This window comes from Biomphalaria glabrata, chromosome 6, assembly GCF_947242115.1.
Source record: "Biomphalaria glabrata chromosome 6, xgBioGlab47.1, whole genome shotgun sequence".
NCBI lineage: Eukaryota > Metazoa > Mollusca > Gastropoda > Planorbidae > Biomphalaria > Biomphalaria glabrata.
Window position 1 is genome coordinate 41,362,622 of NC_074716.1, and position 26,983 is coordinate 41,389,604.

A 26,983-nucleotide genomic window follows, 5' to 3' on the forward strand; every position below is an offset into this window, starting at 1 on the left:
CATTTTGAGTGCATAATTTGCTTTTTTTTCTTACACTAAATATGTATTTTTTAGCCTCAAACTCCCCTGGCGGGGGGTTTAAACTCAAAACCCCTTTGGCTGCGTTCATAGATTTTAGTGTGAGTAATTTGCTTTTATTTATATTGAAGAGGTACTTTTTAGCTTCAAACTCCACTGGAGGGGAGTTTAAACTCAAAACCCCTTTGACTACACTCAAAACATTTTGAGTGTATAATTTGCTTTGTTTTTATTATTAAAGAGGTATTTTTTCCCTTCAAACCCCGCTGAAGTGGGGTTTAAACTAAAAACTAAGTCAAAACCCATTTAGCTACGCTCATAACATTTTGAGTGCGTAATTAACTTTTTTTATATTGAAGAGGGGGTTTATCGTAAATTTTGGAGGGGGGTTTAAAATCAAAATCTTCCTTAACTGTGCTCTTGGAATTAGGGGATTTTCGCTTGCATTTTTGTTTTGTTTTATAGAAGAGGGGGGGGGGGTTAACTGCAAAAACCCCAAGTAGGGGTTTTAAAACTCAAAACCCCTAGTAGGGGGTTTTAAACACAAAACCCCTGGTAGGGGTTTTTAAACTAGAACCCCCCTGGTAAGAGGTTTTAAACTCAAAACCCCCTGGTAAGGTGTTTTAAACTCAAAACCCCATTGGTTGTGCTGGGGCAATTGATGGTTTAGTATTAAAATCTCACCTAAAATAAACAAAATCAAAGCAAAAAATCATTCACTAAATTCCGATCCCTGGGGGGGGGGGGATTTCATTTCGGGGGGGGGGGGGTGAACCCCAAAACCCCCCCCCCTGGCTACGCCCATGGGTTCTTTCTGGAGTTAGTGGAAAGACAGACACCTCTCGCCCTTGTCACTAAAGGGGTCTGGGGGCACAAAGCATTATTTCCGGTAATTAAAATAAAAAAAAAAAAGCATATTATGAGGTATCTACAGTGCAAAGACCAGCTTAGGTGTCAACTTTCCTTGGCTGACATAGAAGAGAGCACCTGGCTGCATGCGGCGTCGGAAGGAGACAGCTGGAGGTCACTCACGAAGGCCGCGGGATACACATTTGAGACCAAAGGAAAATCTGCTGCCGAGGACAAACGCAGACGACGAAAATAAAATCTAAATCGACCACCTGCGGACCATGGTTATGCTTGCCCTGGATGTGGCAAAATATGCAGGTCACAGCTGGGTTGCGCAGCCACGAGAAATACTGTATTCCTCATTAATCTTCGGACTCAAAGACAATAGCCTTATTACAGTGCATTATCCTGCTACCCTTTTATATAAAAAAAAATGTATTTCAAACAACCAAGAGTCTGGGGGGGGGGGTAAATGTAAGAGCCCTCTGGAATTTTTTTTTAAACTAACCCCACTCCACATAAACTAACCCCACTCCACACACACACACCTTTGTTTACGCGTATAGAATTTGATAGCTACTGGATACACATTTAAGACCATAAGAAAATTCGCTGCTGAGGACAGACGTAAAAGACGAAAAGAAAATCTAGATAAATCGACAATGGTTATACCTGCGCTAAATGTGGCAAAATATGTAGGTCGCGGCTGTGGCTGCGTAGCCACTGGAAATACTGCATTCCTTATTAGATCTATACATAGTAGATATACAATCTTTATCTAAGTTACTAATGTTTTAAAAAGAGCTTATAAAAATTTTTAAAAATCAAATTAAAATTAATGTTAAAAGGCGAATAAAAAAAAAAAAAGAAAAGCAGAATGATAAACCTAAACATCCGGTAGATCTTTTAAAAGTAAATAAAAAGCACAATTTTTTATTTAGACTTCTCTAGAGCTCTAGCTTTGGTAACATAAGAATTTGTTTGTTATCCTTAACAATTACCCCATATAGATCTAGTTCTAAAAATTTATAAATCTAAAGAAATTTACTTGCAAATTTTAAAATCTAGGTCTAATTGAACACTAAGCCTAAACTCAACCTATTATCGATAAATAAACTATAAACTATAACTATCTGGACTAGTCTGTATCATAATCATTTTATTTAATGATAAACGTAGAATCTAGATAAAAAAATTGTGTTGAAGAAACGTCTGTTTTTAAGCAAGGTTAGGGTTAGCAAGGTATCTACATCTATAATATTCTATAATCTATAATAGATCTATCTAGATTCTAGACTATTCTAGACTAGACTAGATCTCTAAGTCTAAGTACTCTAACTCTAGAGTAGTAGTTAGACTAGAATAGAATTAGAATCTATATAGTTATTTACTTATATATTAATAATATTATATTTATATATTTATAGAATATAGATCATCTAGTCAATCTAAAATCTAAAGGTTATTGAGGCTATTGGCCTATTGATAATTTCTAGATTAGATCTAGGGAGGCGAAAAAAACAAAATCTTTGAAAAAACAATTTTTCGTTAGTACTTCATTAAAATACTTTGAAAGAACTTTCCAATGGTGTATAAATTATGACTATGTTTAACAGTAAGAAAGTTATGATTTTTTTTGTGGCGTTTTGACATGGAACAAGTGAGGAGAGAGCTTGTCGCTGGCTCAGCCAGCAAGACACCCCCCCCCCCCCCAGGTCAAAAGTTAAAAAGTTGGAATTGAGTTTCATAGATGATAGATCTACTTATTAAATAAGAAATTTAATAGTTTTCAATACCCTCAAAGGAAACCAGTTTTCAATACCCTTAAGCTTACTGCTTACCATTTAGTGCAAAAGCTGATTCAGCTTCAGAGATATATCTCCAAGCAAATTATGACCTGAAAGAGAAGTTCCATCCTTTCTTTCTCAGGAATTTATTGGTTGCCAGAAGCTTTGATTTTGAAAAATGTTGATGATTAACTTTAAATAGCATTATTTGGGTCTACGTACATCTGTGAACAAGTCTATTTTTTTGTTTGATTTAGACTGTAGACTCTTAGAGACTAGAGCCAATCTAAAGTTATAATAATTTCTAGATCGTTGTAGAATCTAGATCTCTATTATAATATAAATAAAATATTTTATATTTAGATTTAATTTTAAAGCTTAATTAAGCCCATGGCCACCATGGGCCTTGCTGTCACTGAAGAGAGAGGTTATAAAACCAAGATTTTATTCATTAACCCAAATTGGCGATCATAGTTCATAGAATCATATTGCTGTTGCCAGTGTTGCTGCCACTACCACTGCCGGCACTGCTAGTGCTACAGTACAGTCACACAGTGCTATATAACTTTAACCCAACTCCTAGTTGTCTTAGACCTATTTAATCATTTATAATGTGATCGTAATTGAAATAAAATGCATTTACAAGTTTAAAAAATCATTATTATATATAATATATTATTTATAATCTATATCAAGTGTCACAAATTTGTTTTAGAGTTGTGTTGTTCACACTATCAATGATATTTTTTGTCTCTCAAAGTAACATAACATTTACAGATTTGGATGTGCCTCTATAAGTCTATATATAATATACTATATAAACACACTGAAGAAATGTTTATATAGATCTAGATCTTGAAACTTAATTTAATACAATAATTTAATTTTATAATTTATCCAGCGATTAACAAATTCTCATTATATTTATATAAAACATAAATTACTCAATTATATATATATATATTATATATAAAGAGTAGCAGAGTAGCTTGAATGACAAATACTGCTACTGTTAAATAAAACTCTCAGAATTACTGAATAAAATACACCAATGACTATTAACTAATGATCATAGACCCAGATAGCTAGCTTTGCTTTTCTTTTACAGTCTCCTTAAAAGACTTTTCTGGATTATTGCATAATTATTAACCATTAGTTAGTCATTTGATGACCTGTATAGTTTTTTTTTACATTTAATAAATAAATTACTTTTCAATGACATCCTGTATGATCTGGTCATCTACATAGCCAATAATCTTGACCCACAATTCTGATTTGTCTCTTTCTAGCTCCCATCTGACTTGTGCATTGAAGAGTGAAATAGAGCACAAAGATTTAACCAAAATATTGGGCAAAAATTCAATAATCTTTCAAATTAATTTTTAAATAGCCTATTATTAATTCCCTTTAATTACATTAGGTCATAAAATGATATATTGACATTATGTTTGTCTCTTCTAGTTTATCTGATGATGAAGTAACTGTTTAGGATAGCTCTAAATGCAACAAAAAATGACCCCACAGGGTGGCATGATGATGGGTGTAGCACCCCCTCCACTATCATCTGGAAACACAATTTCATTGTCCTCTCTCATAGACTACGCACTACAGAGGACACATCATGAACTTATCATTTTATCAGAACTGTAAGTACATAATGTGTTATATTGCAAAACTGATTCAGTAGATTAAAAAATGGTTCCAATATGCTTTCTGAGGGTATCACTAGAATGAAAGTTAAGTTTTGAATGAAAACATTACCTAATTTTACTTTAAATATGTTGTTATATAAACATGTCTTATTGCTTCCTGTTCATCATAATGTTCTTGTAGTAAACATATGGCCCATGATTTTTTTTACCTCTACCCACTAAAAAAAAAAGACTCATACATACATTTCATTTTGTTTCTAGAACTTTGACATACAAATTTGCATTCATGCACTTTTTTCATATTTTTTGGAAAAAGAAATAGCAGATTGCTCTTATAAAGTGTTTACAATGGCAAGTTTAAAAATGAAGTCTATTAATTGTGCTATAAACATTTGTACTTAAGCTTTATATATAGTATGCAGCCATTTGGGGTCATTTCTGCTCTTATATTGCAAATATATAACACCATATTTTATTGAGAGGTAAGATAAAAATTCATGTCAGTTCCAGATGTTTCATAATAAGATCAGCAAATGAATAAGTAGCATTATGCCCTTTTTATTAAAATTTTTCTAATAACTATTGCCAGACATACATTTTTAAACAATTTTTTTTTTGTTATAATAAATTTATTAATTTATTCCATTTGTATACATAATTAATTAATTAACTTGGGAGCGTGGTGGTTAAGTGGTTAAGCGCTTGGCTTCCAAGCCTGGGGTCCTGGGTTCAAATCTCGGTGAAGACTGGGATTTTGAATTATGGGATTTTTAGGGCACCCCTGAGTCCACACAACTCTAATGGGTACCTGACTTTACAATAATTTGTGAAAGTAAAGGCAGTTGGTTGTTGTGCTGGCCACATGACATCTGCTTGTTAACTATTAGCCAAAGAAACAGATGATCTTAACATCATCTGCCCTATAGATTGCAGGGTCTGAAGGGGTAACTTTATTTTTTTTAATACATATTTAACTCGCTAAATTTTCTAAATTTCTGACTTTGAGATTATTTGGTTAGCCATTCAATTTGGCAAGATGCTACTCTGGTTATTTTTGTTAGTAAAGAGTGATTAGAAGAATTTATTCTTAAGCAAGCTTTTAATAATACAAATTATTACTTTATGTTAGTACTTGACGTAAAAATGTTACTCCTTTTTTATTTTTATTGAAAATATTGAAACTTTGAATGTTGAAAGTGAAAGGACTGTTGATTAACTTTTCAAAATATGTCAATTCCTTTCCTAGCTTTAATGATGTAAAATAATTTTAATATCTTTCAGATTACCAAGAAAGTCAGACATGGAGAGGTAGGGAGCATTCACAAATTTATTTTTAAATTATATTTCATTTTTAAAAGCTTCTGATCATTTTAAAGTATATTTTTCAAAACTTTTTTTTTATATTTTAATGCTTTAGAAAAATTGAGATTTTCCAGTTTGCAAGCAGAACTCGTCAATTATTTGTTCGACTTTTAGCTCTAGTGAAATGGGCCAACAGTGCTTCCAAAGTAGACAAGTGCATGGTGAATATAATTTATTCAATCTTGATACTGGAATTATAAAAACTAGTTTCTGTTCTTTTATTGTTTTATTTTTTTTTTAATTACACATTTTCCAGTTTGTTGAAAAATGAATGACTTGATTTCATTTAAATGAAACAAATTATTGTTATTGTGCTAATATATAGATGTATACAAGTTAATGTCTTAAAATTGTTTTGATGTGTTTCATTTAGAAAAAAAAACAACAACATATTCTTCGTTGTTAATAACAATTTAACAATTTTATCCTTAGGACATCTGTAATTTCTTGGAACAGCAGTCCATGTATTTTGTGGAAACAGCTGATAGCTTACACAAAATGGCTAAAGAAACTTTAGCTTCTGCCAGGTATTTCATTTAATAATCATGTTGACCTATTAAAAAGATGTTTAAAAAGTTAAGTTAAACAAGTATGACATTTGCCTACTTTGTGTTTTCTATTTGTCAGGTTGCCTAGTTTTTCCCTGCCATGTGCTATAGATGTTCTAACAACAGGAACATATCCAAGACTGCCAACTTGTATACGGGTAATTGTCTTATTTAATATTTGTATCCTTAGTGTATAGTTAGTAGATTTAAAAAAAAAATGGAACCTATAATTTCTTCTTGAATCACTACAATAGAAAAGCAATCAAAATTTTTGGTTTAACAGGAACGCATCATCCCTCCAGATCCCATTACGCCACAAGAGAAGACGCAAACACTGCAGAGGCTAAATGAAGTTATACAGTACCGGCTGGTCTCTAATGAGCTGCCAAAGCAAATGAGGAGGCTGAAAATTGGTAACTTTATGTCTTTACAGACTTAAATATGTGGCATTGTCTAATACACCAATAAAATATGTAAGCAATCTCCATACAATTTTAACTTTGTGCTTTATGTTTTAGATCAGGGTAGAGTGAAATTTTTTGTTGAGCAAGAATTTGAGGTAAGAAGTTTACATAGTAACATCTTTTTAAATTTATCTTAGAGAAACTGTGTAATGAAAACTGTTTTTAATGATATCATCATATTATTCAAGCAGCAGGCATTTTCTTTAGTAAGAAAGAAAGAACATAGGCATGTTTTTTAAATATCATTGCTCAAATTGATTAAATTTTGAATCAAACCAGTTTGTAAATAAATATAAAGAGCTATTATGTTTCTTATTTTTGCTGATAAAAGTTGCTATATTTGAAGGCTTACTAAAATGCTGTTAGCCATTAAAATTTAAGTTATTTATTTTGTCACAGATTGTGTTATCTGAATCAGCAATTTAAAAAAAAATGTATTTGTGTTTAGGTGACACTGACTTTAATGGGAGATAGTCCAACCATTCCTTGGAGGTTGCTGGATGTCAGTTTTTTGGTTGAAGATCATGAAACTGGACGTAAGTGTGTAGACATTTTGTGTGTGTGTGTGCATGGAATGAAAATATCTCATACTGTATTGATGATGACCTAGTTTTACGATCCCTTGCCTTCAGATTTCAATTTCCTGTCGGCTCAATACTAAACAAAATGTATAAATGTTTGATAAGATGACAGGAATTTATCATGTGAAAAACCCACAAACTCTTCCCTCCCTGTATCTTGTTTGCTTTTTCATTATTGTACCTATGTAGTATAATTATTTGAGCTTGTACAAATTTTTTACATACTGTTGCCAACTACAAAATTCTATATTTGCTCTTCAGATGGAAAGTCCTTGGTTCATTCAATGCAGGTATGCTCAATATAAATGTCTTAATCCTTGTTATTTAATGGCATTAGGACCTTTTTCTGTATGAATAAAAAATGTTATTTCTCTACCAACAGGTGCATTACATTCATGAGCTGGTTCAGTCCAGATTGCTACATGTTGACCATCCGTTACATGACTTGTATAAAGTGCTTCGTATCCTTTTCATTTGGTTTTCATTCAGAACTAATCTGATTGGAATTTGGAATTTACTTGTATATAGGATCTTAAATACTGTTTAAAAAAAAATAAATGATTTGACAGCAAGTTCAATGAATCAAATTTAGTTTTTAGATTTATACATTTTGCTAAGAGTAGGCTGATTAACCTTTAACATGATTTCTATAGATTCATTTTGTCAGTCTCTACAGTTGGAGGTTCTACACTCTCAGGTAATTTACTGATACCTAGGTTTAGTGTATAGCTGCAGAAAAAAAAATGCTTCTATGCATGAGCTATTAAAAATCATTTCAGGATTGTGTCTGTCTTTTCAAAGCTTATATTAACTCTGTCAGGTAAAAGTTTGAACACATTATTTCTCCCATACCCATTCTCAGATCAAGTTGAAGCTTTTCACATTTATTCATTGGTGAAGATAATAAGTGAATCAATTTTTAAAAATTAACCAGTTAGTCAATTAAATGAATAATTAAATAATTAAATTTTTAATTTACATAAATGATTTACCAAATTGCATTACTTCAGGAACAAAAGTCAGATTATTTGCAGACGATTGCATAATATATAGAACAATAAAAACAACACAGGACACAGATATTTTACAAAGAGAATTAGATGAATTACAGAAATGGGAATCAAATTGGAGCATGTCTTTCCACCCAGATAAATGTCAGTTGTTAAGAGTAACAAAAAAACTAAAAGAAATTAATTCCACTTATCTTATTCATGGCAAACCAGTAACACAGACTAAAAACGCAAAATACCTAGGTGTTATAATAAATGAAAAACTGTCATGGAATCCACATATTGATGAAACTACAAAAAAATCAAACAAAGCATTAGGATTTATTAAAAGAAATTTCTATAAATCAAATAAGAACATAAAACTAAAATGTTATTTAACCTTGGTTAGGCCAATAATAGAATATGCATCCTCCGTTTGGGACCCTCAACTCAAGAAAACATTAAAAAACTGGAACAGACACAAAATAGAGCAGTGAGATTCATAACAAACGAATATTCACATTTGACTAGAGTAACACCTTTAGTAAAATCACTAAATTTAGAAAGCCTTCAGGACAGAAGGCTCAAAAGTAAAGTATCAATCATACATAAAACACTGAACCATAATCTTCAAATACAAAAACAAAATTTAATAAAATACTCTGAAAGACACAAAGATAAAGGCACATTCCTCGTCCCATATGCTAGGACAAATTTGTACAAACACTCCTTTTTCCCTAGTGCTATTAGAGCATGGAATGGGTTGCCTGAGCTAGCCAGGAAAACCAGTGACTTGGCTGAATTTAAGTCATTGGTTAATATGCATGACTGAATGCATGAAGCATAGGACGTAATCATCTTCTTTTTTGAAGTAACGTCTGTATTATATAAGAAGTAGAGAAAAGAAATACTGGTAATGAATTATTTTGTTTGAAACTGACAAGGGAAATTAATTCTTCAGTATTCAGAAATGGCTAATTGTTTTTTTTTCCCCTTAGATAATTGTACATGATATTTCTCCCACACCCATTCTTGGATCAAGTTAAAACTTTAAACAATTATTTATTGTAAAAGTAAAAAAAGTAGTTCCCTTTTCAGATCTTGTGGTCTATAGGGCAGATGATGTAAAGGTCATCTGTTTCTGTGGCATATGGATAATGAGGGTGTCATGTGGCCAGCACAACGACCAACCGCCTTTACTTTCTCCAATTAATGTCAGGTACCCTTTAGAGCAGGGTGGACTCAGAGGCGCCCAAAGATCCCGAAAATATAAAAAATCCCAGTCTTCACTAGGATTCGAACCCGATATTCCCGGTTTGGAAGCCAAGCGCTTTACCGCTCAGCCACCGCGCCTCAAATTATTTATTGTATCTAACATGAATGAATTTTAAAAATTAACCAATCTGTCAATGAATTATTAGATAAGCCTTTTTTTAAAAACTATTTTTATATTTTGCTTGTTTGTTCAATTTATATCTGTAGAAGAAAGATGTCTGTGTTTACTTGAACTTATGTTATTTTATAATAATAGAAATTAAACATATATTTATTTTTTAACAGTGCAGAAATGATTAATATTAAAAAATAAACTAACAGGCTACACAAGTTAACAATCACATATTAGACTAAAACATTTTGACTTGCCTACCTTGTTCTTTCCACAGGCCCAAAGACTAATGTTGGATAGACTAAGAGACAGTATATCTATTGTGGAATACTCCCTCAGCAAGTCACTCTCCATTTCTTATTGGAGGTAGCTTTTTAACCCTTGGATGTTTTTTATTGCTTGCTTTGCATTTGCTTGATACCTTTGTAAAATAATCATATTGATATGGTTTTATAGACTTTTTTATTTTTTGATTATTTTTCGCTTCCAAAGACAAAGAAAGGAACTCATTATCTTTATATACATATTGCTAGGACTAGCACATAGGGAAACATTCTCTTTCAGACAAGGAACGGGGTCCAATGGGTAAGAGAAAAAAATCATCAACACATTAGTAAACCCTACCAACTTCCAGTTTATGCAAATAAATGCATTTGATAAAATCCATCCTTAACAATTACCCATATAAGGAAGATATTTATTTTTTTTTAAGTTCCTTATAATTTGTTTTAAGCCTAAAAGAAACCATACAAGATTCTTGACAGTTTTAGATTCTTAGCTAGCTACAAAAACAAAAACCACTAGATTTTCATAGTATATTAGTATGTATCCATGTTAAAATTGCAGATGGCCTGCTCTGTAACCAATGCTCTAACTTCCTCTTAATTTTTCCTCTCCTTAAAGAAGTCATGTATGGATCAAGTACATAAACTAGTACTTTTATCTTACTTCTAATGAAGTACATCAATATTTGTCACTAACATTTACCTTCTCTCCATTGCTACTTTTCCCATTTTAGGGACCAACAGAAGAAGAAGGATAATCTTGAACATTTTCCAAGTAAGTAGATTGTCTGCTCTTTATTGATACTTTTCTGTTAAACTTTTAATGTTCAGGCAACATTCAAAATTGCCCAATTGGTTTTTTTAAAACATGTAGAAAAGAAATGGCCTTCATCTGACTAGGCTAGAATGTTCGTTAGCAACAGTTAACTGCTCATCATTCCTGCCATGTTGTGGACTAATATATACAGTTCTTAAGAGCTATCAGCTTAGCCTAGATTTTCTGAGAAGGGTTGTTAGCATATGTCATTCATATGCAATTCATATGCCATTCATATATCTGGAAAAATACAAAGTATTTGTGGCATCATAGGCAAGGATTTCACATTTCCTTTTTTTTTCTTGATGGCTTTTAATGTTGGCTTTAAAATCTTAGGCTTTCTAGTGTCTGTAAGCATTAATAGCTATATATATATATATTATAGAAATAAATTGCATATGAACCTTTTTTTTTATTTCAGTCCACAAGCTGAGTGTACATGTAAATGAGGAAGATGAGGGTAAGCCTCTCCAGATCTCACACACCCCACCAATGTCTACCGCTGAAAGTCGAAAAGTTGGGCTGGCTATCAAGGTCAGAGCTATAATGAGGTTATTCAAGTGGAGAATAGGGTTAAGAAGTGTTGAAATTTATGTGCATGAAGTAACTAATTTAATTTTTTTTTATTTGTGACTAAATACAGAGTGACCATTTGTCTATTGAGAAATTGTTGATGCACACCATTGAAGTTAGGACTCACTCAAAGCTGAAGGTTTGTTGTCCCTTCTTGATGTAAAATTGTTTCATTTAATAAAATTACATATTTTTTTTTTAGGTAGCATCAGAAAATCTTCTGGCTTTCATATACTGCATCTTTTTAAATAATGATTCTTATTATTGTGATATGTGAAAATGAAAGCACTATCTGAAAGCAACTTTTATTTTAAAAAACAACAACAAATATTTAAATATTTTTTTCCTATTTATTATCCAGGAGTTAGCTAGAGAGCTTCAAAAACTGATTGACGGCAAATGTAAGTTTGTATTGTTTGTTTTCATTTCAAGTATATTTGAAAAAAAGTTTTTAAGTTTTTTGGCATACCTGTATACATCTTTCCAATTAGTGTGTTGCTGATGGGATATTATGTAACAAGCTTGTTTGTTTATTTTATTTGTGTTGTTTATATATGTAAAAAAAAAAATTTCCATTGCAGTTGACTTCCAATAAATGAATCCAAAAAATTACATATTGGCTGTTAATATATTTCTTTTGTTTCTGTAATTTAATGAATTGTTTTAATTTACAATAATTAATATTAAAAATGTCTTCAGGTGAAGTCAGAGACATGCCTGTTGCCCTTCATGTTAGTGTTCTCAATCCATGCATGACATCAGAAGTCCTCAGAATTTCAATAGATGTTCAGACTGGAGCATATATGGCCTCAGTGCCTTCATGTGGTAAGATTTAATTTTTTTTTTTTGAAATTATTGTTTTATTATATAGTAGTTTATTTTTAAAATATACATTTGATAAAAAATTATGATTGCCACAACAAATAGACAAAGATTATAACTTTTTATTTTTCAGATCGTTCAGCAGTTCAAGGTATTGAAGACAGTTTGAATGGGGAACACAGAGGTTTGGAGAAACTGCTCATGAAGCTAAAGTAATTGACTCAAGTTTTACTTGATATTTCTTTGTACATGTCTTTCTAAAAAATAAGAACAATTTACTTTGAATTACTTACATTTTGATAGACTTTCATTACAAACAGGGGACATAATCTTGTTTATCACAATGCTTTCATTACAAGTTCCCTTTCAGACCTTGTAATCTTTAGGGCAGATGATGTAAAAGTCATCTGTTTATGTGGCCTACGGTTTACAAGGGTGTCATGTGGCCAGCACAACGACCTACCACCTTTAATTTCCCCAACTAATGTCAGATACCATTAGAGCAGGGTGGACTCAGAAGCGCCCAAAGATCCCGAAATAAAAAAATCCCAGTCTTCACTAGGATTCAAACCTGATACTCAGCCACCATGCCTCCATTCATTACAAACAGGGGACATAATCTTGTTTATCACAATGCTACAAATGTTGGAACTTAGAAAAACAAATTGGCCTATTAATCCTGAGTGTGGTATTGCTTTCCTAGGGTTCAGTTAGTATTACAGAGATGTGAGAAGTGTGTGCAGCTGATGACCGCTCACTGCAGACCAACTCTACCACTGATCAATGCCACTGAGCATACCCTGAACAAACTAGCTGCCACCAGACTTTATGTCAGAGTTCCCAAGCAGCAAGGCTATTATGTGGTCAGTATATGTTATGTATTCTGTATGTTATTTGGTCAGTATATGTTATTTAGTCAATATGTTATGCAGTCAGTATATGTTATGATGTTATGTGTTCAGTATATGTTATGTGGTCAGTATGTTATTTGGTCAATATGTTATGCTGTCAGTATGTTATGATGTTATGTGTTCAGTATATGTTATTTGGTCAGCATATGTTATTTGGTCAATATGTTATGATGTTATGTGTTCTGTATATGTTATGTGGTCAGTATATGTTATATGGTCAGTATAAGTCTTGAGTTTAGAATTTTTGTCTTCAATATCCTCATCACAACTGTGCAAACTATTGAAGTTGATGTTTCATCAATGTAAGATTAAAACTGCTTTATTGATTCTTATTAGAAGTTTGTTGTAATAACAAGGACTCTTTTCTCAAATAAAAACAACAATTGAAATATTATTAACATTTTAGAATTTTAACAAACCCGACAAAAAAAAAAGTTTTTAAAATTTATTTTCCTAACACTTTAAATTTAGTTTTGCTTTAAATCTTCTGACAAAGACCAATAATAGTTCAGATTATTTTGATCTAAAAATATCTTTGTGTGAATGCCTTTGCAGGTTGTGGAGGTGAAAGAAAGTGAACACAGGAAGGTTGAGGTCAACTATTACATGTTAGAGACCACTCAGTGCACTGCTGATGGGCTGGAAGATGACATTGGCGATGAGGCCCCAGTCAAGGCATTCATGAAAGCTGGCCAACTCACTCCAATTGATACATACTCTATGGCTCACAGCCAGTTTTGTAAAATATTTGGTGAGTTTAATCCCACACGCTATTTCTCCAAAATGCTGAGACATAATGTAGAAACAATGAAAAGTGTGTTGTAAACAAAATATCATGAGATACATTTTATAATGGGGATAGCATTTGTCTTTTATAATCCTCTTAAATTGGCGACCTATTCAAAAGTAATATTATAGTTTGTAAAGCTAATCTCTGTAAACAAAAAAAAAAAAAAATTCATCCATGAAATATTGTCCAAACATTTTAAATTTCCTAGCAAACATTTTATTTTCTAACAATAATTATGGTTAATATATGGACTTAGGGAAACATGTCCAATTATTGCTTTTTTTTTAAAATCTGGTGTCCTACTTGTTATCCTATAGAAAATGAATAGACAAAATCTAATTTAGTTGAGTAACAGTGAGAATGAATTTTAAAATGTCATTTATACAAGGGCTTTGTTTAATATAATCTTATTACCTTACAGATGGGATACCGCTAACCATGGACAGTCTGACAAGAAAACGAAAGGTTTGTAAAAAGATTCCTGAATCCCTGGACTCTCTCCCTATGTTAGAACTGTACTACAATTGGTTGCTTACCAAGTTTTTGTTTGTTTTTTTTTAAAGTTATAAGCATATTTTATGGGACCTCTTTGACTTCTGTACATAGTGTTTAACTTTCACATTTGTCCAGCTAATATGTTCTTGTTTTTATATGAGCAAGTTGACAATCCTGCCTGTTTTTTAAACATTTCACAAGTTATATGATTTCAAACTACAATGTTTTCACAGATATTTTTAGGAGAAGACATTGATGAGCCTGATGCCAAGAAGATGAAGGGCTCTCCCTACTTTGTCAGTGAGCTGGCCTACCTTCTGGCCAGGTGTGAAGAGAAGATGCCATTTGTGTTCCTGGGAGAGGAGGTCTGTTGACTTTTTGATGTTAATCAGCATTTCAGAAATACATTGCTTCCCCTGTAGATAACTTTTGACATTGGAATCAAAGATATCTATAAAACAAAAACAATTTGTACATTTATTTTAATAAAAGTTGCATGCATGAATTAGCAGCAAATGTTTTTGTTTTTTTTTTACCTTTAAACTCAACAATATTATTTTTCATGGATAGTATTTTAAATGAATAATTTAGTATAATTAAATTTAGTTTATTAACTCAAATGGAACTTTTCATAAGCAATGGCTGTCTTATTTTTATAATGTCTTTATTATTAGTTGCAAGGCTTAGTTTTTAAATGTTTCCTTACTTGTCACTGCCTTTAATCAGAAGCTAGAAGGCTTAATCTTTAAAATCTTTATTATTTCTATTCTAGCTCTCCAAACAAGGTATCAGCCATGATGGTGGGACGCTGGATGCTACAGGAACTTGTCTCTCATTGGGAATTTTATAGTGAGCCTAAAGCTAGAGTTGCCATAAAATTATATCTTTTTTTTTTTGTGCATGTCAAGAGTGAAATAAGTTTCTTCAAAGACTTGATACAATCTTTTTTGTTATGACAGTTTCCCAGAGGTCTTGGGCTTACCCGAAGAAGTCAATGATGGACTTAGAAAACAACTTCTACAGTGTAAGTTTAGAATTCAGAACAGACAATCAAGATTGTGGATATTAGAGGTCAGTTGTGTAACTTTCAGAGTCTTTGTTATTCTTATCTTACTTAGACTTGGTGCATAGGGTGGTAAGCTCTCTCCACAGAGAAAGGTCATAGGCAACTTATAGAGCCTTTTACCAGCTGGTGCCTAATTTTTTTAAAAATGTTTATACATTTTCTATTTTTTAGTGGGTGGAGTAAAATAATTTTCATTCTGTAAAAATGCTGATTTAACTATTTTTTAATGAAATACAATTTCTCAATTTTAATCTAAGGTTTCATTGAATGTATTACATCCATTAAACTATTCAGCCAAACTAGATATTCTTCTGGTTGTGTGTTTGTACATTGTGCAATTTGTCAGGGCTCATGAAGTCTTCTACTCATTTTCCTTTTCTTTCAACAGTTTATTTTCAACAGATCTCCATTGCCCAGTATTCATATCAAAGAGTCTGGTGAGTTACCACATTAACCTTTTATTTAGTACAGTGAACTGTCACATGCTAGGAAATTGTATTCAAAATGTTTTGTTTTTATGTTTGAAGGTCAAAGTCAACGAGTTTGTTATGCCCTAGACATGAACGGAGACAATATTCAGAAGACTGTGTCAGACTTAATTGATGAATGGACATCTATAGCTTACCTATATGGTGCTGTACATAGATTTGCAGACAGTTACAACAGTAGGTCTAACTTTATCTTTGATTCATACACTTTAATGACAAATACAGTTTAGGTGAACATATTAATAAATTCTATTGAACTGATTAAACATCATTATTATTAGTTCTTGTGAAACTATGTTTTGGTTAATTATTTCCATTATTAAAAGAATGTAATTAAATTTGTTCTTTGTTACACTCTATATTTTATATTTTTTGCTATTTGTTTAAGACATTGTCTTAGAGTCTGGAAATTAAAAATGCCAGAGGCTTTTGATTATAATCATGATATATCTTGGGTTTATGTGATCAGTTAGTATATCTTGATCTTACTTTTTCCTGACGATGACCTTGTTTTTTGTTTCTTTTAGTGGGTCGTACAAGCCTGGCCAGTATTGTTGAGGTGCAGTCCTATAACTACAAGAAACTCACTCTAGCTTATGGACCCAATATGTGCAGTCTGGTTAGTGATTCTCTGTCTTAATTTGTCCCTTTTTGTAACTTTGGAGACTTCAAGTGTGTCATTGTCAACTCTTAATTTATGAAATGAATTTTTAAAGCCAACAATTTTGTTTCAGACTTGAAATCTTTTCTTTTGTTTGTTCTCTGCAGCTGAGTGTAAAATGGAAGCCAGCTACTAGAAGGTTTGAGTTGACTTTGGGCACACGTCTGCCCTCAGCGTCTGCCAATCCTCACATTCCTTTGTTGCTTCAACTGACAGAAGAATTTAATCTTCACTGCAGTTTATCCCAGCTCAGTCAGGTCAGTGCCACATAATATTATTGTTTGGTTTATTGACCCTTGATTAGTATTATTGTTTTCATGGTCCTTGCAAATATTACCTTCTTTTTTTTTTAGCCTCTCTTGTATATATAACTATGTTGAAATATTACAGTTTATAAAATTAATTAGTTCATGGACAAGGTCAGATTATCAACCTCACTGATGTTGTATATAGAGGTCTGGGGAACATAACACTGGGTACAAAAGACTTGATCATTTATCATTTAATTGACATTGGGCACTTAACATTAGAATCCAGAGAAGTAAGGGCAGATGTTTATCAGATGTGATGCTGGAAGAGTGGTATTGATTTTATCCTCTCACATTCCTGGGCTCACTTTTTATGTTCTTGTGTTTGCTGAGCCCCTAAAGGCTTCTATTACAGTTTGACAATTACTGCAAAAATATGCTAATAACAGCTATAAGTTTGACAAATACTAGAAAACTTGAGCATTAAGTGATTAGATTCTTTGATTAATTTTAGGCTGCATTTTGTCAAAATGGTATAATGAGGTTTAAATGTTTTAGCAAAGAAGTAAAGTAGCAGCTGTAGGATTGAACTGTTGCAGCTGTCTGACTGAACTGTAGCAGCTGTCTGACTGAACATTACTATCTACAATTGTCTGCTGTTGAAACAAGTTTAACTGTAGTGTATAGGGTAAAATGAAACTAGGAATTGGAAACGTAACTCTAAGCTTTGATTTCTTTTCTAGACCCTGCATGATACCTGGACTCCTATGATGTCCATTTCTAAGTTGCCATCTGCTGCTGTGCTTGGAGCTTCAACAGTAAGTACATTAGTCAATTGAATAAGTGTTGTTTGCACTAGAATCTTGCTTGTGCATAGACCTAAAAGGAAACCTTTAAGTTACTTTTTTGTTTTTAATTTAGGGATTTCTTTTAGATAAGCAGTTTGATTAAAATATTTGCATTGGCTCTTTATTCTCCAGTATCTAGTACAAAAAGTATGATCAATTGTATAATATGCGTTATCATCATTTTATAATATTTATATTATCCAATCACAAACCACATATTCCAGTTTTATTTTCAAGGAATTGTGCTCTGACAGTGTAAATATGATCTCAAATGTATTTTTTAAATTTTAAAAAAATTGGAACCTCTGTTGTTTTTTATTTCTAATTTCAAAGTTGGTTATTTCAAAATAGAAAGAAAATGATTTGAAATGTTCCTGTAATGACAAAATACAATTCTAATGCATTCAATGAACTAATTCCATGTGTCATTGACAGAACACCCGGCAACACATTCAGAACTTCACAATTATCCCACAGTCAAGTTCTCATGTCAGACTAGTCTGTAGGAGCAGGTATGTTTTGTCAATTTACTTTTACTTTAGGTTTATTTTATTTTTTGCTTGTTTTGTGTCAAACCATGTTATATTGAGTCAATTGATTTAACACATATGGAACTTTGATAAAGATGTGCATAAAACCTATCTCTCAGTTTAAAATCTAGCTTTCAGATCTAAGTTTATAACCTAGGTATCTTTAGGATTTAAAAGTTGTATATTAAAATATCTTAATTTATCCAAGCAAACTACTTCTTATAAAATTTGAAGTAATTGGAACATTATATAAAATTTGAAGTAATTGGAACATTACATAAAATTTGAAGTAATTGGAACATTATATAAAATTTGAAGTAATTGGAACATTATATAAAATTTGAAGTAATTGGAAGATTATTTCTTACCCCATCTCTCAGTATTTTTTAGTTTTCACATTTTCTGTTCTGTACAGTAATTGCATTGATGTGCATTTCCGAGGCAACAAAACTGTAGCTGTAAAAGACGGAGCATGTAGCCTTTTCGACACATCTAAACCTATTGAAGGGTTGCAGCCTACTGCTGGACTGAAGGTTTGTTCATGAAGTGGTTTATATTTTAATGTTAGTAATCACTTATAGTGACATATTTTTTATTTTTCAAAAAGTTTTTTAGCTTTTGTTTTTTAATTGAAGTTTTTTTTTTTTCAGGCTTTCCTTTCCATGTTTGTGGATGAAGGAGTGACTATGGGGCTTGGAAGACGTCAGTCTGCCACCGCTGATGACAACCCCCCATCCCCACTTGACCCATCAGAGATATTCTCATCACAGCAGAGTACTGGCTCCCCCCTGCCACGTCCCACCCAACCTCAGGCTAGACAAGAAAGCTTCAGATTCCACAGTCCAATGACACCACCATCCAATCCACATACACCAGCATCCCCAGGAAATGCCAGACTTCTAGCAGGGGTAATCAATGAAGCATTTTGACATTGAGAAATTTCTTAAATTGTTTATCTATTACACTTGTTTTATTGCCAACTAAAGATTTTTTAAAATCTAATTCTTGAGATGAATACTTTGACACTTTGACAATCAGATTTCAACTTTATTAAACAAATTCTTTTGAGATCTAAGATATTATAAAAAGGTATACCCATGGAGGCAGATGATATATATTTTTTTGATGACCACTACTCACCAGGATTTGAACCCAAGACCCTCAGATCAGAAGCCAAGTGCTTTATCCCCTTAAAGATTATTAAGTAGAGATAAAAAGCTCACCATTTTATGTGCCCACTATTATTGTGAGCGTCAAGTGACCAGCACAGCAACTCTGCTATTACTTTCTCTATCAAATATAAGGTGTTCATCAAAATTGGTCTCAGTGAAGGAGTCTAACAAATTTCAAAGTCATTTAAAGACTGTCCCCCTTTAATTGTATATGTGTGTATCCCTTTCCATCAATATTTATGTAAACATCTTTGTACACAAACAGCTGAACATGCCACTTTAAAAAACTAATCTCTCTTTTAGGTTAATCCATCTCCATCGACAACACTGATGGGGACACCATCTCCAGGTACTCTACTGACTGCCAACTCTCCGGGAAATCCGCAGCTTCATGTGCCATCACCTGGACCATTTGCACCTGTTCCATCACCACAGTCTATGGTTGGCCTACACATGCAGTCCCCAGTCACATCTTTCATGAGTGGTCAGTTTTTTTTTTTCAGAATAGTTTTGATAATTTAACATGTCAAAGGATTATGTGAGAATTTTAAGATTAAGGAAATGTGAAATGTCTAACAAACAATTTATTCAAAGCTAAGTTCTAATGAACCTTCATGTAATGCTTTTTTTTTATTTAGTCATTATAATTTAACTTAGAGAGTTCTAGCTTAGTAATACCTGTATGTCGAAGTTCTGGATTAGTAATTTGAAAGAGTATAGTAAAGTATAATCTTATGTTGCTCTTCCCCTATCTATTTCACTTAGTATAAATGAGAGGATATTTTTAAAAAATAGTTGGCATATGTGTGTCTAACATTACAAGTATTACACTAAAGATATAGTTTTGTATATTTGTATATAAACATGTAACTAGAATTACTCTTTGCTAATATTGTGATTTGTATTTAAAAAAAAAAACAACCTAATTACTTTATGATAAAGTAACTTGGTGGTTGAGCACTGTGCTTCCCTAGCTTGATTTCCTAGTCTAGAATCTTGGTGGAGACTTAGGTTTTAATTTCAAAGAGTATTGTTGTTTCAAGGTGGAAAGTAAACGGCAGATGATGAGCGTTGTTTTAGCCACATATCACATACCACTTTTTGTAAATAGTGGGCCAATGATACACTTCATCTCGATTTCACTAGTTGTAAGGATTTAAAAGTCTTGTGAGAACAATGGACTTACTATTATCATTATTTAGTGCCTTGTAAAATCTTTACAGAGGAAACTAATCTCTTGTAACTTCTCTGTTTGGTAACTTCTGTCTGGAATTTGAAATATAAAGCATGACATAAATGTAGTGACCTACTTTGTTTAATAATCGTTATCATTTCAACACCTCTTTTTCTGCTTTCAAATATAAGGCATAGTGGATGGTGGGTCCCCGTTTCCTGTGTCTAGTTTGGCCATGCCTTCACCTGGAGCAGTGAGAGGTGGCTGGGTTGGTTCGCCTTCAGTTCAAGATCCTTCTCCCATGTCCCAGCATGCAGTTCACTCACCAGGTCATCCTGCCCTTCATTCACCACAGATGCACAAAGATGGAGATCACAAACCAGGAGGTAATTCATTCCTAACATATAGCTGTTATTTTGACACACATTTTTTGAAAGTTTGATTACAATCTTAAAATAGAATATACTTATTTCTTTTTAAATTATTAAATTTTTTTTTTTTTTTTTTTTTTTGTTAACGAAAATTCTTATTTTAGTTTTATGAGCTTGCAGTTTAAAAAGAGTTTTAAAATCTTTCTTTAGTTGTCAACATGCAACCCCGTATGCTCCCCCAGAGGGCATGGGCTGCGGCCATCCCAACAATTCTATCTCACAAAGGCTTTGACAATCTGCTGACACCAACCCCTGACCCACAACAGGGTTCAGTCCAGCACTCGCCAGCTTCTCCACTAGAAAGATTCTTTGCATGCATTATTATGAAGAAACACTTCAGTCGACTTGTCAACACTGAGTCAATGGTAGGCTTACATAATTTTAATCGAATTTAATACTTGCTAGAACAGGTTGAAGTTGTCATCCTTCTGTTGTGGGCTTAGAGATCAACCAATTTATTTATTTTTTTAAAAATTACTTTTGTATAGTGCATGGAAACCTTTTCTCAGATACCCATTTCTCCCCCAACCCCTCAACTGGTACACAAAAGAGATTGGACCATAGCGCACTGAGCATGTTATAAACATGAAAGTTGCGCTCTTAGGGCAAACTGCTCAAGGAAAGTGGGTTATTAGATGTAATGATGTTAATTGACCCAATGAAAATGAACACCAACATACCAAATAGTCCACTGTTGACACAGAGCTTTCTTCTCAGCATCTATACTTGGGCAGAACTCCATTAACACTTAAAACAATCTGTATTCGTCCAGTCTCTCATCTACCATACTTTGGCAGAACTCTGTTGACACTCAAAACATTCTGTATAATAATAATAATAATAATCTTTATTATCCACAAAGAAAGTTGTCTTACAATTTGTGCATTAAAAAAAATTACATGTTAACTATTATATGTTAACTATAGAAAGAAACTATTTGTTCACACTAGTTTCACTCAAGTGTTAGATCAACATGAGGGTAAGCAATCTGGGTAACAGAAATCATTTTACAGTTACCGGCATGCTTATATAGTATCAAACCTTTGAGTCATTAAGTTTCAAATACCAACAAGGATGATCATAATTTAAAAATTTTAAACCAGTATCATTTCAGCCAGTTACATAACATAACTTTTTTTTTTTTTTTAAATTTGTGCTTAGAATATATTTGCATATATGCATTAAGCAACTTACAGAAATTGGCTTGGCATGTTGACCCACCTATGGCTGGCTATATCAACATTGTCAAATACTTTAAAAAAGAAATGAAGTTTGATATAACTGGTTAGAAGTTTTTTATGAGAAGTTAGAAAGTAAAAATACAGAAAGCTTGACTTGGTCTCTGTCACAGATGCAGTTTATTCCCAGCACTGAGCCAGGTGTTCTTTGTTTTAAAGTAGACACCCTGCAGTACAGATTGTCTCTCAACACCACCACCTCCCAGTCTTTACACATGAAAATTTCACCAGTGCCAGGTCAGTAAGTTTTTTACTCAATGCTTTAAGTTAATATTATCAGATTATAGAGCATCTTTCTTCAGCCTGAGTGATTTGCTTAGTTGGAGATTCTCAAAGATTGTGTACATTTTTTAAGACAGTGTAAATAGAGTTTAAGCTCTTAAAATTGTAACATTTATTATAAGATTATCTACCTTTCAACTAACCAAAACTCTTATTTTTTAATTAGCCAGCCTTAGAGAAATAAGTTGTTTTTTATTTTGTAATGCCATATTTATATAGGATTTAAAAAAAAACAAAAAAAAAACATGCAGCCATCAGACTTGCATCTGGATTAATTTCTTTGCAAAAATCAAGCAGTAATTGATTTTAATGTTGAGGAGCCTAGAGCATCAAAAAGTTAAATCAAATTGATCAAATCAGGTACCTAGGTTTTAGTCAAAGTCAAAAAATCAACTAGCAGATTGGTAGAGAGAAGAACAGCATTATAATTTACATTCAATTAACAAATTGATTAATAAAAACTAGAACAGTGATACAAGTGTATTTAATAAAACAAAACATGATTAATAACTAGAACAGTGATACAAGTGCATTTAATAAAACAAAACATTTTTGACAATTTGTTTAAACAAATTTTTTCTTGTCCTGTTTATTTTCATGCTGGTCAGAACATCAAGACAAGTGGATGCCTGAAGAACTTCAGATTCTGGAGAAATTCTTTGACTTAAAAGTCTTCTGTCCTCCATATAGATTGAATGCCTTAACAGCAGTTGGTAGAATCATTTCAGCTCCCTGCAGAATCCTGAAAGACTGTATACAAATCATGAAGTTGGAATTGGTAAGACAATTAATATAGCAATTCAAACTTAATGAGTAGAAACACACTGAAAAAAAAAATTTTGGCTCACATAATAGATTTGTCAAAGCTGGTAACTCATGCTGTTTTTTTTTTTTTCTAATCTCCAAAGAGTATTTATGTAAATGAATTATTAAAATGAAATGAATGAATAAAACATTTTTTTGTTAATTCCTTCTTCTGAATAAGAACAGGACACATACCTCTGTTAAATTAACATCTTAATAAATTCCAACAAACCTACCCCTTCATAGACACTGCGCCCACCCTTATGAAACCGTAAACCACGTCCTCTTTGAATGCCCCTTCCTAATCCACCTTAGGCAGACCCTACTTCCACTACAGCCCAACATAACCAACACCCTGTACAACAGTGCTGAACAACTGAAGAGAACAGCACACTATTTTTCCTTGGCAATGTCTGCAAAAGAGCTGACAGCTCTGCAGCAAAAAGCTGGCTAGAAGAAGAAGAAGAAGAATGTTACTTCCTTAAACTTAATTAGTACTTGCATTCACATACATCAATATTATTCACTTTTCTGCTCTTAGAGTAGCTTGCTTCTATTTTCACTTGTATACTAACCAAGTCATTTACTTCCATAACTTATTCTGTTTGCTAGTTCCATGTTTTCTCAAAACCCTTTTATTATTTTCACCCAATCAGTTCTCTTTTTCAAAAAGTGTTTTTAGTTGTACACATTTATAGTTGTATTAACTACATTTTTTCTTCTCTCTAGATCCCTGACAGATCCATGAAGTGGACAGTCCAGTGGTGTTTGACCATTCCCCCTTCACTGCACTTTATTTCACCTGTTGGTGTCCCAGCATTTGTGGTGAAAACTAAAATGATATTTATGGTAAGTCAAACAATGCTAGCATTGGCTTTAAAAATCTGTTTTTGTATTTTGAATGAAGTTCACACTGTCAACTGTAATTTAGGAAAAGATCTGACCAATCCCATAATAGTAGATTTTCCCGATGGCTTTATAGACTAAATTTATATTAACTTGAGTAAATTGCAGATTTTCAGTCACTGTAGCCCTGTTTTATCTGTGTTTAGCTAAGCTGCATAATTCATAATTAAAAACTATTTTAAAACATTATTTACTTTGATTAATTAACAATGAAAATATGTGTTTTTGTTCAAACCACAGAAATAAGTGAACACTGCCTGCTCTGATGTTTTTTGTTTTATAAAGTATACAAAATTTATTAAGTAGTTAGCTGGTAGCATAAACTTTCACTTAATACTTATACTTAATACTTATATTGTGTCTATGTCTACAGCTCTAGCTGACATAATACTTATATTGTGCTTGTCTATGTCTACAGCTCCAGCTGACATAATACTTATATTGTGCTTGTCTATGTCTACAGCTCCAGCTGACATAATACTTATATTGTGCTTGTCTATGTCTACAGCTCCAGCTGACATAATACTTATATTGTGCTTGTCTATGTCTACAGCTCCAGCTGACATAATACTTATATTGTGCTTGTCTATGTCTACAGCTCCAGCTGACAAGGATCGGTTTGACTGTAGGGCCCAGTGAGCAGTCCTTTGTAGTGCCTCTCCTGTATGAAATGCAGACCAATAAGCTGACCAGGGTGGAGCAGAAAATCCCCCAGATGAACAACACCCCATCCCTGCAAGCAGTCAGCACCATGCTCAACAGGTTTGCTGACCACTACCAGCAGCAAAATCACAGCAATGAGTGTGCCATACTGCCTGCAGTCAAGGAGCTTCTAACTAACCTTGTGGTCCCAGTCTGAGTCAACTCACAACTTTATGGGATATTAAGTTGGCATGTTAAATTTAGTAAAAGAAAAAAAAAATTATGCTTTAAAAGAATTAATTTAACATTAATGTTGACCTAGAATCATAAAAAGATTTACTGCAGTGAAAAGGGGGGGGGGACAACTGTATTGAAAATACAATAAACATACATAGAGAAAACTTGGCTGGATTTAAGTAAAAACAAAGGACATTTGGACCATATCTAAACGCCCTATTTTTGTCACTTAAGTGCAGCAGTTATCTTTATATATGGCTCCTTTTGTCTCGAAAGGCAATGGATGCGCCCAAATGAGTCACTGGTTTTGGCTTAATCTTGAGACGGGGCAGAATCTGGTGTGGCTAATCAAGCCAATTCTAGAACGGCAGACTTTGCCACAATTCGTACATGTGTATGCCTCTGATTTAGGGCTAGCAGACAGGGCAGCTTTCTTTTTTTCCCTCTTGATTAAAGCCACTTCAATTCTTTTGTTCTCAGCAAGGGTTGTCCTAGCACGCACAGTCTGTCTCCATGCACTCCGGTCTTTGGCTATGTTTTCCCACATACTTTCGCTGATGCCTGAGGCTCTCATGTCTCGCTTGCAGACATCTCTATATGTTAGTCTTGGGCTGCCCTTGGGCCTGACTCCTTCCACAAGCTCAGCATATAAGATATCTTTCGGGATTCTACCATCTGGCATGCAGGTGACATGTCCGAGCCAGCGTAATCTTCTTTGTGTCAGGAGAGCATACATGCTGTTCATATTGGCCAATCTCAAAACTTCCTGATTGGAGACATGGTCCCTCCAAGAGATGCCCATTATGCGTCTCAGGCAGCGCAAGTGGAAACTATTCAATCTGTGCTCTTGGCAAAACTCTCCAAGCGCGTCTGGGAAAATGGTAAATTGACCACAGCGACCAAAATCCTAGTCTACAACGCCTGTGTTGTGAGCACTCTCCTTTATGGCAGTGAAAGCTGGTCAACATACATGTACCAAGAGTTATCTTTATATATATATGCTTATTATATGACCTTTAAACACCAGTTTTCTATATGTATGTTTACTATATGACCTAGAAGCAGGCAAACATATAACCAACCACTCTAGGACTTGAAGGGCAAGGGTGTTTACCATATGATTGATAGTCTTTGCATGAGGATATCAAGAAAATTACATTGTGATAATACATGTAGCTTGTCATCAATCAAAACTTTTCAAATGTATTTCTAAATAAAAGTTTTAAAAAAATTACAAAATTAAAATTTCAAATCAAGTCATATTTTAGCAACCCTAATATGCTGCATTTACTATAATATATCAGACATTTTGTAATTGTGTTTACAACTGATATATTAAAGTGCATCAACACATTTTAATTTAAATATTGTTTTTGTATGCACCTGATTGTTTTAAAACATTTTTATTTTTGGCATTTGTTTTTATATTCAACTGTTGTATTTGATTAAGTTGCAAGTCTCTTTGTTGAGACTAGAGTGAAGTTCACTTCACTTAGGACTTGAGTTGTACATAAATAGCTTTAGAAATATTAGGTTCATAGTTAAAAAGCAAGAAGTTCACTTCTTTTGTATTGTGTGTAATCTTATTTATAGTATCAATAAATGAACAAAATGTCTTTTTATTACTTGATCTGTTTTTTGTTGTTGTTTTTGGTAAGATTTTAAATGTTGACTGCCCTATACGAAGTAATGATAATTGTATAGGAGGTAGTTAGGCCTATAATTCACTAGTTAGATTTAGAAGGTCATCCGGGTCTCGAAAAACAAATCTTGGCACGGATTTAGAGTTAGACTTTGAGATAATATTTAGGCTTGAATTCAGTGGTGGAACTTGATCTAAAACAGTAGTGTTAAGTAGATTATTTTATAGCTTATTTGATAACATTTGAGTCCAAAACTAGCCAAATGCACAGGTTGATATTTATTC

The 26,983-nt window shown here is 32.9% G+C and overlaps 1 protein-coding gene and 1 long non-coding RNA gene across 4 annotated transcripts; one reads left to right on the forward strand and one right to left on the reverse strand.

Moving 5' to 3' along the window:
• The first annotated feature begins 1,669 nt into the window (after positions 1-1,669).
• LOC106073442 (mediator of RNA polymerase II transcription subunit 14-like) lies at positions 1,670-26,686 on the forward strand. Of its 3 annotated transcripts, none has more exons than XM_013233997.2 (40): positions 1,670-1,779; positions 4,116-4,300; positions 5,588-5,614; positions 5,724-5,829; positions 6,101-6,195; positions 6,296-6,374; positions 6,500-6,629; positions 6,735-6,775; positions 7,129-7,216; positions 7,523-7,551; positions 7,644-7,722; positions 7,915-7,958; positions 9,915-10,003; positions 10,656-10,696; positions 11,160-11,272; positions 11,382-11,450; positions 11,673-11,712; positions 12,011-12,136; positions 12,267-12,345; positions 12,837-12,996; positions 13,600-13,795; positions 14,256-14,299; positions 14,563-14,694; positions 15,102-15,178; positions 15,289-15,400; positions 15,784-15,832; positions 15,923-16,060; positions 16,411-16,502; positions 16,652-16,801; positions 17,536-17,610; positions 18,076-18,152; positions 18,586-18,703; positions 18,821-19,078; positions 19,646-19,826; positions 20,708-20,902; positions 21,098-21,312; positions 22,299-22,422; positions 23,076-23,245; positions 24,001-24,120; positions 24,776-26,686. In XM_013233997.2, the coding sequence occupies exons 2-40, from the start codon at positions 4,155-4,157 to the stop codon at positions 25,034-25,036; spliced, it is 4,365 nt and encodes a 1,454-aa protein (XP_013089451.2). In that variant the 5' UTR covers positions 1,670-1,779; positions 4,116-4,154; the 3' UTR covers positions 25,037-26,686. The 3 variants fall into 3 exon arrangements, with proteins under 3 accessions (XP_013089451.2, XP_013089449.2, XP_013089450.2); XM_013233995.2 differs by having other exon boundaries at positions 1,734-1,831; XM_013233996.2 differs by lacking the exon at positions 1,670-1,779 and adding an exon at positions 1,840-2,109.
• On the reverse strand, positions 14,699-21,762 carry LOC129926814 (uncharacterized). Its single transcript, XR_008778560.1, has 3 exons — positions 21,628-21,762; positions 20,529-20,608; positions 14,699-14,780 (listed from the first exon to the last, which is right to left on the reverse strand). It is a non-coding gene; the product is annotated as an uncharacterized LOC129926814 (long non-coding RNA).
• Positions 26,687-26,983: the final 297 nt, after the last annotated feature.

Coding starts and splice junctions, on each gene's coding strand:
- LOC106073442 (XM_013233997.2), top strand. CDS start 4,155: ATGCAACAAAAAATGACCCCACAGGGTGGCATGATGATGGGTGTAGCA. Junction 11,713..12,010: donor AAAACTGATTGACGGCAAAT/GTAAGTTTGTAT, acceptor AAATGTCTTCAG/GTGAAGTCAGAGACATGCCT. Junction 20,903..21,097: donor TGGAGATCACAAACCAGGAG/GTAATTCATTCC, acceptor ATCTTTCTTTAG/TTGTCAACATGCAACCCCGT.